General features: G+C 35.5%; 1 protein-coding gene across 2 annotated transcripts in view; it reads right to left on the bottom strand.

Moving 5' to 3' along the window:
- Window positions 1-811: 811 nt before the first annotated feature.
- Window positions 812-12,509, bottom strand: part of LOC126297793 (terminal uridylyltransferase 7-like) — a 181,570-nt gene continuing 169,872 nt past the window's right edge. For both annotated transcript variants that reach the window (XM_049988998.1, XM_049988999.1), the window contains exons 17-18: window positions 3,180-3,271; window positions 812-2,873 (exon numbers count right to left, since the gene is read on the bottom strand). In XM_049988998.1, coding sequence (XP_049844955.1) covers window positions 2,301-2,873; window positions 3,180-3,271 — 665 coding nt within the window. In that variant the 3' untranslated portion in view covers window positions 812-2,300. The remainder of the gene's footprint in view (window positions 2,874-3,179; window positions 3,272-12,509) is intronic.

Below are 12,509 nucleotides of genomic sequence, written 5' to 3' on the forward strand. Positions count from 1 at the left end.
ATAGATTAAAACATTGTGCCTCAGTGCAAATCTAACACAAGCATCTGGCTTCTACTGCAGACATTGTCAACTGTGCATCAAAATATGATAATGTAAGCTATAGGATACAAAACGCATACATGGATTAGCATTGTTCAGGAGATTGTGTGGAAACTTGTGATTGCAGGAAGTTGGACATTTGGGTAAATTTTTCGTCTAGCACATTGTTTCAATCTACCAAGAATGTATGACAATAACATGCACTCTGCAGCAGTGCAAAAATTATAACGTTATAAACTGGAAAAAATATGTAATGTCGAATAATTTCTACCTTGTATCATAAGAGTATAATGTATTTAACACATCAGTCTGCTACATTAGGATGCAATGAAAAAAATATACTTCAAGGAGAGTCATCATTTACTTAGTGAATGAATCTGAAACATATCACTGAACTTTAAAGTGAATATACTTATTGTGTCATGTGTGCCTGTGGGGAATGGAGGTTATTTCACTAACATAATTTTTTAGCAAAATACATAATTCTGGATGAAAATGTAAATCAAACACACACATATTCATGCAGTCATTTCGTTTATCATGTTTTTACACTTTTAGGACCTCTTATTTTCATTCTCTTCAGTTGGGCAGCAGAAGAGGTAATATTTCATTTTGATGGGCGGGAGTTTAAAATCTGTTTGTTGCTGTCAGCCTGACTGTGACCTGTAGAACTGCTAAAAGGGTCACATCAGCTATTTTTACTGAGAACTGCGAAAGTTATTTATTTACCAACTGGTTTCATGGGATTTGTGTGTAATGATAAGCAAGCCAATTCATATACTTTTACATACAAAAGTTCTCCTTTAACTTTCATTTTTATATCACATTTTTGTGCTCTTCATACATTGTCAAAATGTTGTGACACAACTAAAGGCATATTACAAATAACCAAACAGCAAACTTAATCAGTGTGCGAGGAATGGCAACATATAATGTCAGATAGTTTTTACACAGTCTACAATTTTGGTCAAATACTTCTGACACTCTGCATAATTTTAACAGAGACCACTACCACGAAGAAGTTCAAGAAGTCAGGAAGAAAATGTTACTAAGACAATATCTTGTTGAGTGCCCTCTGTAAACAATGATGTGATATTTTTATAGTTTTTACAATTATAACAAAAAAGTAACAATTTTTCACAACACTTTTACGCACTCTACTGGCAATACACTTTTCCATTTATGCAGAGAGCGAATAACAAACTGAACCCTTTCCACCCCAGCTATTTTCAAGTAACCGCCCAATTTAAAAAACATAAAATATTTTGACACTGCTAATAACAAATATCTATTAACAATTAAAACAACAGCTTTTTCCAATGAAAATAAAAATTTATGTACAATAAATGTAAATAGCATAAAACATTTAGACTATGATGCAGTTAACAAAGATTACATTACAAAACAATAATAACCTTCCCTCCCTTAAAAAACTTCACTTAATTTCATTTCATTTCACTTCCTTCCCCAGCCCTCAAATATGCATCAAACAATCTGCATACTGTTCTCATATCATGAAGGACATTTGACAATAAACATGAATATAAAAATAAATTCAATTGAAGTTCCCTTAAAACATAAAACAATTCATAAATGAACTGTATTAAACAAAAATAAACTGATTTGAATGACAAAACAAGTTAACAATTTAGATCAGTAAATAAAATACAATTTGTCACCTTTATAAAAATGTTGTCAATTATAAAGACATGCACTGTATAATAAATAAAACAGAAAATAATTTTAAAAAAAATATATAAAATTATACTGCCTGTTTAAAATGTCATTGCTGTAAATTGCTGTAAACTACACTCATGATGATGTCACAAAATTTTTCATACAATCATCATATAGAAAAAAAATTACATCTAACCTATTCTCATGTACATAATGAATTTTGAAACAGATATTTTCTAACAAGAACATTTGCAATGTATAACAGGCGCTTTTCATCGAAGATCCTTGTGGTCATTTGTTAAAACTGGCTGCAGAGAAGTCAGTGTAGAAGTGCAACACTGTTTTACCTTTCATTAAGTCTGATAAAATATTCAAATTTATAAAATCACACAGTTCCTCTGCTTTTTAAAAACTTGTCATGAGATCGAGAAACTTTTGGAATTGCACCATTTCAACAGTTTTCTCATACCGGTGCAAAAACACCAACTTAAGAGAGGGCTTTCAAGCACACTGATCTGTTTACAGTTCAAACTGCACACAATACCATGAAAATTTCCATGATAAGCAATTTTTGATGGAAATAACTATCTCCTGGACGGATGTGAAATGTCCACAATTTTACGAGATGGGCTTTTATTGCCTAAAATTTCTACCCTTTGTTCCAGTGCTTCTGCATTCGGAAATGCAGAGTTCATTTGTTGCTGGTTTCTTTGTAACAACTGAAAATGAAATGGAGACTGTGGCGCAAGAGGTCCATTCATATTCACTTTCAATGCACTGTTTTCTACCACTCTACTCTGCACCATATTTTCAGCCCTGTGTCCACTTCCTTGTCTCCAGTTTCTAACATCAGCAGGATGTGCCATAGTTGTATTAGGGCCAAATGCATGATTTGCACGATTTCTTTTACCATGGAAGGTGTCTTTTGGGTTACGTTCAAATGGCTGAACAACACGTCCATAGCTAATGGCCTGTTCAAACTTACCACCTTGTTTGACAGGACTCCTAATCACTTCTGTACTTTTTTGTGTTCTTATCTCTTCAGATTTCTTGTTCTTATTTCTTCTTCCAGCACCACCATTGCCATGCCTCATATGACGAGATCTATTATTTGGAGGCTCTCCTTCTATCAGTTTGTCACTCTTAAACAGTGACACCTGTAAAAAATTTATAGAAAAAGTTTTCAAAACAATAGATTTTTTCAATTGTTCCCACATTAAACATGAAGTTATAATTTAAATCTCCAATGAAACTATGCCTAAGAAACCATTATTCTGTTTAATCTTACCTACATGTTTATTATTACTTTATTTTACTTATGAAATAAGAAACTTAACAAAGAACGGGATAGCAATAACCTGGAAAAACTATAGCGAGATTAGCAACAACCTGATTTGTGTTTAGACAGTGATTTATTATTTTTCACATTTTCAAGGATAGAACAGCACTTTATAATACACTACCTCCAGCTCTGCAACACTCAAGCTGCCTCCTCTAATGGAATTTCTGAAGTGAACTTGTCCTTTCTTAAATGCTTTTATGATGTATAAATGCACTGAAATTGCAATAAAGAGAAAAAAATTAGTACAAACAGAATACTGTAGAAAAACTCTACATAAAAGAAATGAAAGATAGATCATAACTAGTAAGACATAAGAGACAGCCAAATGAAAATTGGATAGATGGAAAAAAGTAAGTAAACTTTTCATTATTTCAAAAGTATCACAATACCTGTTAATACATTTATCTCACTGATAGACAAGATCGTCAATGCCTCCATGGAAAAATATTTGCAGCTGCCTACGGAACCATGATTGTACTCGAGCGTGCACCTCTTCTCTGAAGCAAATAGATGGCCAGGAATATTTTTCTTCAGGGCTACAAATATACGGAAATTACATCGGGAGAGATCAAGACAGTGTGGAGGATGTGTAAAGGCTTCCCAGTGAAACTTTGGCAGTGTATTCTAAACAACCTTGGCAACGTGTGGGCGGACATTATCCTGTAACAGAATGACACCATCTGTCAACATTCCTGGGCATTTGAACTTGATGGCACACTTACATTTTTTGCAAAGTGTCCACACATCACTATGTGCTAATTGGGGCACCGTGTTCCAGAAATTTAATAAGCAATAAGCCCTTTAACTTAAAGAATAGGTAATCGTGACTTTCTTGGAGCCATCATGCCTGTTCATTTCACTATGCAGCAAACGTGTCACTTGGAAGCCCTCACATATCCTCCATTCAGACTTTAACTCTCCTAATGCGATTTCCATACTTTTGGAGCCCTGACACACACATTCACCATTGTCAATTTGATACAGATAAACAGTTGCACACCTGGGTACAATCTTGGTTCTGTAGGCAACTGCACACATTTTTCCATGAAGGCTTTGACTGGCTTGCCTCACAGTTGGGTAGATATATTACGAAATATGGCAATTAATTTTGAAATAATAAACACTTTAATCATTTTTTTTCCATCTGCCTCATTTCCATTTGATTTCCCCTTACATTCACTGAAAAATATGCAAAGACAGTTTAACCACAAAAAGTGAGAGCTGATTACATCACCACAATGAATGACAACATTAATCAGATTCCACTTGAATTTAAAAACTGATTCCAAAAGATTGTGGATCTGTCACATTACATAGCACGTATATGAAATTTACTTTGTTTTTCATGCTATGCTGGTGAATTCTTAATTTTCACAAATTTAATTATTAGATAAACATTTCATAAGTTGGTAAACATGAAAAATGTGAAGTTCCTCCCTTTAACTATCTACGCATGCTATATTTTAAGTTAAATGTTTCGCTACAATATTATAAGAAGTTAAAAATCAGTCCATAGTAAATGCTGCTCTGTATCTCCTTAGATTTTATAACAAGCCTGATCATCCACTTCAAGCGATTTCCTTGTACGTTACAATCAACAGCACTTCACTGTACATATGACATACAAATTAATATAATTTCTTATATTTACATATATACTCAAGCAAGCCCTGTACTCGTCATGTAGAGAGCACTTCACACAAATATTACTGACTTTCTGCCCATTCCAGTTTGCATATTAAGCAAGGGGAAGTACCATATTCTCATCATCCCTACAGTGAAATAGTGACAGCTGATTCATTGAACAGTTTTCTTCTAACGCAGGTTCTATAAATTTACTGAAAATGGTTTCACAAGAACTATATCACCTTTCTTCAAAGTATTCCAATTTAAGTTCCACGAAATTTTTTGTTACTCTTTTGTAAGGGCTATAATGATTTGTTACGATGGTAGTAGTGCATCTCTGATTTTATTCATGTGTATTGCTATGCCTACTTGGTTAGGACTCAGGGCCAATGATCTAATTGATAACACTAGCATCTTATGTGTGGTTTCCTTTACAAATACAATTCATTGTCCCAGAACCCTTCCAACCAATCTAAGTATTCCATTCACCATCTGTAATAATGTTATTACATAATCATCAAACTTCATATTGCTTCTTAATATTATCTCTAAAATAGATGATGGGATATGCCAAGTTTGTTATAGCCAAATGCTTTACTACACACACAGCATGGTTTTTATGAGCCTGCTGGGTTATGTATATTCAGAAGATTGCAACAGTGAATTAACAGTTCACATACTGCACATACGTGCATTTGGAAAACGGTAATTTATTATTTCCTTAGGCGCAACTAAAAATAAGCACAATATTTAATCAGTTAAGCATATGGTCTACTTTGGGCTACTGTAAACACCCTACCTACTGAATCTTCATTTTAGTGACAGACAGATTAGTAGTGTAGGTCCAAGTACAGGCAAGGTTTATAGGTGACACTTTGTTGAGGCAGCAAAGCCAACAAATGTCCATGTGTAATAAAAGGCATCGCAGCAGACTGATCTGCAGTGTAGCTTAACACAAACTCTCTCACCACATTTAGTGCTTTTGTCATCAATGCTTATTTCACTAGACAGTTAAAACCGTAAGACAAAAACATAAAAAACAATCACATTAGACACGACTTTAAAGAGTATTATTGTGCATCTTATGCACATATACATAAACTAAGTGAAAGACAATGAGAGCCCACTGTGTAACTTTTACCACCTTTTTGTTTATTGTACTATGTGAATGGCTAAAATATGAGATGGGAATGGGGAATGAGAAATTATTCAATCCATACTAAACTGAGTCCCTTCAGTAGCTCTAATAGCTGCCATCAGGATCAGGGCTGTAGAAAACATGTCATCATAACTGTATACTTAAGGGACAGTCACTTGATGCCAACTTCCGTCAGCTAAACATCAATACAACCAAGTACGTACTATCTTAATATAACTAGTAACCATGTAAGTTTATGATCACAAAGAATTCTTAGAAAATGGTAATGGTCCACTACTTGTAGCAGTTACATTTTGAGGAATAGTTCTGGATGAGGACTGCACAGAAGTGCACGATGCTCAATTTAGTTTGTGAGAAACAGAACCCACAGCTTTGGACCCTCTTTTTGCTCTTCTGTATAGATGTCTGTAGCTTGGGTTCTGCTATAGACAACAATACACAACTATGATATAAGCAAAGATCAACATGTAATGGTGGAGTAACTCTACATCTCACCACATCTGCTGTGCCATTTACTGCAATTGCAAAAAACTGATCTTGCAGGACTATTTTCCTGCACATACTGGTTACTAAGTGTTGTGCTCATCTTGACTATTATGTTCCTTGCGTAAATAAAAAAAAAATACTGCAATCAAATGTCAGTGGTGCACAAAGGTCTCTCTAATCTCAAACTCCAGTTGTATGAGATTATCAATGGTGGTCCAAGATCTTCGGGATCTACAATGGAATCTGGAAAGGAGATTTCTAGATTCCAAACAGCAACAACGTTGCTCATTAACCACCTTTTCCAACAGTTAGTCAAGTTATTTGTTAGGCTGATCTGTATGTACCTATCTGTATTATATGTCCTGACTTCAATATAGGTATTGTGATACTCTCTCCATTGTGACAGAATTTCTATATGTCTTGCCAAATCTTGTTAAAAATTTTTAGAATAGAGTTTTTACTATTTTCAATAAGATGTTGAAGCATTTGAATATGGATATTGCCTGGTCCTGGGAACATATCCCTACACTGTTTTGAGGCATCACTTAGTTTTCAGAGTGTAAAAGATGCATTGTGGGTTTCCAGGTCTGTTGAGATGAAAGATAACATTCTGTTAAAAGGCGATTCTGAGCAAAAGTGGGTCTTAGATGCTGACACTTCTGAATACTACAGTGCTGACAGTTCAGTTGTATCAGTCAGAAGATCTGGTGTTAATTTGCCCATAGTCAAGGATTGCCTTGTTTCTATTAGTGGTTTTAAATTCACTAATCCTCACTTATCTGCCCACACCTGTGAATCTGGGTATGTACTGTCAATGATCAAACATAATATTCTCAACATTCATTTTTTGTTTCCCTCAGTAATGTGGTTTTGCCCTTCATCTTTTGAATAAAATTAAATTTTCAGTAGAGGGGTGGCACCTATGTTGTTGTTGAGCCTTTTGTCATTTTCTGATGGTATCTGCAAATCTCTCTGCACCACCATGGAACTGGTTTCCATGTAGGAGGACCAGAAGATAATGTTATCATAGTGTCTGCAGCTTGCATGATGATTTCTGTTGTTCTTGCACTACTTCATCAATCCTCTTTTCTTTACTTATTGTAATATGTACTTAAGCATTGAAAGCAATTGAACTGACTGTTCGTAGTGACCAATGTGGTAAACAATAAGTGTGGTGTAAATTTCGGACTGATACAGTATTATGACAGCAGATCATCAAAGCTATTATAGAATAGGAGCCACAGGTGATGCTGAAATGTGTTGGGGCTCCTGAATTTATTAGCCAGAGACCAAGGTTGGAGAATAATCTCTAGCAGAGGAATGTCAATTGAATCATGTCTCATTAGCACCCTGACTCTCCACAGGATACCACCACCACACCGCATTTTGCTATCTGTCTCTACTATTGAATGGTTCTGTCACACGTTTGCGTTATTTTGCTGTGGAGACATTGTCACTACAAAGTTTTCACTGTTGTCCTGTATGGCACAGTTATGTTCACAGTTTACAAAATTTGAAAATTTGCATTACAAAGGCATAGATCACAAGCCAATATCTTCGAGAAGGCTACTATATTGTTTTGAAGGAATCTGTGGAAATAAGATCCCACACTCTGCCAAACCAAACCACATATTGTTCAACCACCATGGAGTAAGCACAACCAGTTGCTGGTCAATGCACCTGGTCTCTAATTAGACACTGCTGGCATCTTTACTTACACATGAATGATACCCTTTAGCATGTTTCATAGACTACATTTATTGCTGGAACATGCTGAAGAGCTTCATCTCGTAGGGAACAAATTTGAATGGTGTCCAACTGGTAGTTGAATTAACAAACCCTTTTTCCACTGCAAAAGGATCAGCTAATTATGTGTCGTCCCACACCCCATTCTGTTTTCACTTGTGTGTTCCAATAGGAATTTAACTCTTCCCTCGGACACACCCTGCCTTTTCAGTTCTTCTGGACACTAACAACACCGAATTTTTCCACGTCCTTTGATTAGTTGATGGCAGAGGAGCAGCAAAAAAAATCATACTAGATCAAGCTGTCACCTGTATCACAGCATTCTACTACATTTTACTTAACATAGAGGTCTCACAGTGACTTCTGCCCTCCTTGCTTGGTAATGAGCATGACCATGCAGTATTGTTTCACATGCAAGTTAAGTAGTAGAACATTCACACCCACATTATGTAATAAAATGTGTAAAGCCACTCCAGTTGATCACATGCCTTGGTCTAATTCCAGTGGATTGCAGCAAGGTGATGTGCAAAAGCCAATGACTACTACTTTTTTTCTATTGTCATGATCAGTATTTTTGTAACCTCTCCTAGGATCTCTAATTACAACTACTAATTTGTATTTGTCTTATGAATTACTTCCATTTGACTGTTTAAAACAATTTTTTATTATTGTATTTATCTGTTCATTTTTTGTTTTATTTTCAGAAGCTATTTTTACAGTCTTTCTACACAGTTTAACTGAATTTACTGAGCTTTTCTCTGCTATCACATAAATGAGAGTCAAGGAATCACTGTTCAGGAATTTACTGCAAATGATTTATTATTTGTTTATAAGACACTATAATGCAATGGGAAGTGTCATATTTTGCAATTGTTCTTTTATAATTTTTTTCACTTAAATCTATTTAATTTAGTATGTTATTCTCATTGATGCTCCGAAAGGTTTAATCAAATACATGACTTGGTGCCTTCTGCACATTACTATTAAAGTTCTGCAACTTTATTTTGGTCAAGTAGTTACAATGTGACTTAGCGGGCATGATCGGTGGTGCTAACACATTCAAAATAAATTTACTTACAATGTTTCATTCCTCCCTGAATACAGTCAAAATAAGTGTTGTTTCAAAATTCTGTTCCATGACAAGGCAGGGTAGCAACCAATTGGTGCTACCTTAGTGGTTAGCCAGTCACGAAAATGACATTGGGCACTGAGTGCCCATGAGGAGGCGTCCTGTTAACGTCATGCAGTTCCTAAGAACCGATCTGCAAACATGTAGTTTCTACTTTTACATGACATTCTAATCCTTGTCCTACAAGGATTTCAGCTGTAGTCCTTAAAACTGTCTTAAACAAGCTGTGCCAATAACTGTAGTCACCACACTGATGTAACAATTTTACTCATATTCCTAGTTTTCAACTGGTAAATGAAATTAAAATATTGTTCTCCCTTATTTAACTCCCTATTTATACTGACACATTCATCTGTGGTGAATTCTTTCAGGAAGAGGGGGAGGAGATAGCCAAGGTGTCCTCAGGCCATTAATTAAATGTAACAAAAAGACTGGCATTTTGTCCTTCACCTTTCAGCTGATACGATGACAATCAAATGATTCATACCAAAATAGGCCTAATCAACATCTGTGAAGGTGTCCTGATTAGATTAGATAATGGTTTAAAGCTAATTCACTGCCATTAAAATTTGACGAGACCCACAATACGTAGTTAAGAAGCTGCAAGACATTTCCTTCCAGCATGTGAAGAACATATGAAGACATGCAGATCGAACAGACTGACAGTGTTAAATTTCTAGGAATTCGTTTGGGAAGGGCATACCACAGAATTGGTGAAGCACCTAAACAATCCCGTATTTGCAATACGAATGTTGTCAGACGTAGGAGATTAAACACACTTGCATACTTTCCTTCTATTATGTCAATACGGGATTACATTCTGCAGTTCGTCTTGAAACTGAGCAAAAGTTTTTAGAGTGCAAAAGCGTGTAATAAGACTAGTTTGTGGTGTAAACTCAAAATCATCATGTAGAATCCTGTTCAAGGAACTGTGTATTTTAACTACCGCTGCTCATTGTATTTATTCCTTAATGAAATTTGTTGCAAACAATATGTATCTATTTCCAACCAACAGCTCAATAAATAGCAACATACTAGGAATAAGAATAATCTTCATGAAGACCTAAAATCACTTACCTTGGTACAAAAAGGGGCCCAATATTCACGAACACACATTTTCAATAAATTGCCAACAACCATTAAAAACTTGGTTTCAGATAAAGCACAATTTAAAGAGAGTTTGCAAGACTTTTTTATAGGCAACTCCATCTACTCTACAGATTAATATCTGAACAGGGACTGTTAGACCAAATTAAGTAAAAACATCTGCTAGATTTCAGTTTTGACAGCACTCGTTCACAACAGCCAAGATTAGGTACCTTTTTGTATGATATATTTATTAAAAGTGCATAACTACATTTCATTCTGACAGTGTATGAATTCTGTAAATATTAGCAGTTCCAGTTTACTGTAATATATTCACATATTTTGACAATCTCCTAACAAATGATCAGGAAAGTGAGTATCACATTCAAATGTTCTAAGTTTTTTATGTTACTCTTTCTGACATGTTCCACACCCACTAAAATCATCCCATTTTTTGCTCTGTGGAATGAAAAATGTATCTAATCTAATCTCAGTCAGGTTACATCGGATTTTCACCTGATTCCCACCTGAGGGCACTAGGAGTCATGACTGAAAAACGTCTCTCCCTTCTATTTCAAGCCACACCTAGAGCAGATGCTAAATGTTTAGCATCTTTACCTTCGCAGTTTTTTTTTCCTACTCTGAGATGCGTCTGGGGCTACTGGAGTTATCTTCTCTCATCTCTCTCACACTCGTCAACACTTAATCCCCCATCAGCAAATAAACTGATATGGTTACTTTTCTAAATGCGAGTACTGTATATTACTTACAAGCTCACACCACTTTCCAGTCACTGGAAGACGATTTGAATGCTATAAGAAAACAAATGAAAATAAAACCTAGCAAACCAAGTCTTTTTGAGCTAGCGTGTACAATAAAAAGTTACTTTATGATTGAGACACTTTCTCCTTACCAAGCAAGCTAACTTCCCAATAATAAACAAACAAAACAAACTCTGTTAGTTCTGTTACAAATCCATTGACAGTACAGTGTATTTTCACAATGATTTACCTTGTTGGCATTATCTTTATGACATTTTGAATTCATAACGTAACTGTTACACCACAAGTCTTTCAATTTTCCCTTCAATGAACTGATGATATATGAAAAAGTGTGTCAGTATTTCAGTACTATTAAACTTTCTTAGGTAGCACACCTAGCAACTATTTGTTTATTCATTTATTTTGCACATGATCTGGTGTCTACATCTACATCCATACTCTGCACAAGCCACCTAACAGCATATGGCAGGGGGCACTTCTGGTTCCATTAACTGATCCCCCCTTCACTGTCCCGTTCACAAATAGAGTGTGGGGAGCATGGCTGTGTTAACTGAATTTTTATCTGGGATGATTATGACATACTATTGAAGCAGATAAGAGATTATAAGTTTGGTGCTAAATTTGACCAGAAAATTATAGGTGTTAACTCTTCTTCATTGTTGAGCTACCTGAGTACACTAAAGTTGTCAATGCAATGAAATTTTCTCAGCTCTCTTACCATATTAGTTTACACTGTCTCCACAATATTTCAGAGGGTCACACAGTAAGGGTAACTTTAAGCCTTTCAAAACTTAGCACACATACCGACTGATGTTGGTACAAGCCTGAAAAAAACATATTGTGTCAAGTATGACTCAGACATTTTGCTACCTTTAATCATTCACATTGATTTTTTAACTTCCCCATTATCTGAAACGAGTAGAGATAGAGCTCTAACTAAGTGTAAGAAGAAAGGAGGAAAGTACAAGACATGGCCTGTGGATCAACCAGGATGGTCATATACCGATCTGAAGTTCACTGTTCTAAATTGTTGCACCCCTTCCGTGGAGACTTCTAGAGGGGAGAAATGCACATTTGGTCATGGAAAAAAGCCCCAAACACAAAAAAGTAAAGACAGGATGACAGCACTATTGTATGTAAATAGAGATAGAAGTGGAAAGTATATATATATAAAAATCGCTACTTTGTACTTATGAGTACAAGAGTCGACTCTAGAGACATCTGAAATCTTTATGACTTTTTCAGGTGTTTAGATGTCCAGGTGGGTGCAGCAGTAAGGAATTTGACTACTTACTGACCTATGCCCTATACATTCCAGGGCAACCATTTCTGAGGAATGTAAATGCTGTGTTCATTCCTCTGAAATGCAAGTCATTTGCAGCCCTAGGACCTGGGCATAATACACTCTGTTAAAAGATAAATACAGAGTAGCAGATG

This window comes from Schistocerca gregaria, chromosome X (assembly GCF_023897955.1).
Source record: "Schistocerca gregaria isolate iqSchGreg1 chromosome X, iqSchGreg1.2, whole genome shotgun sequence".
In the NCBI taxonomy this organism is placed as follows: Eukaryota; Metazoa; Arthropoda; class Insecta; order Orthoptera; family Acrididae; genus Schistocerca; species Schistocerca gregaria.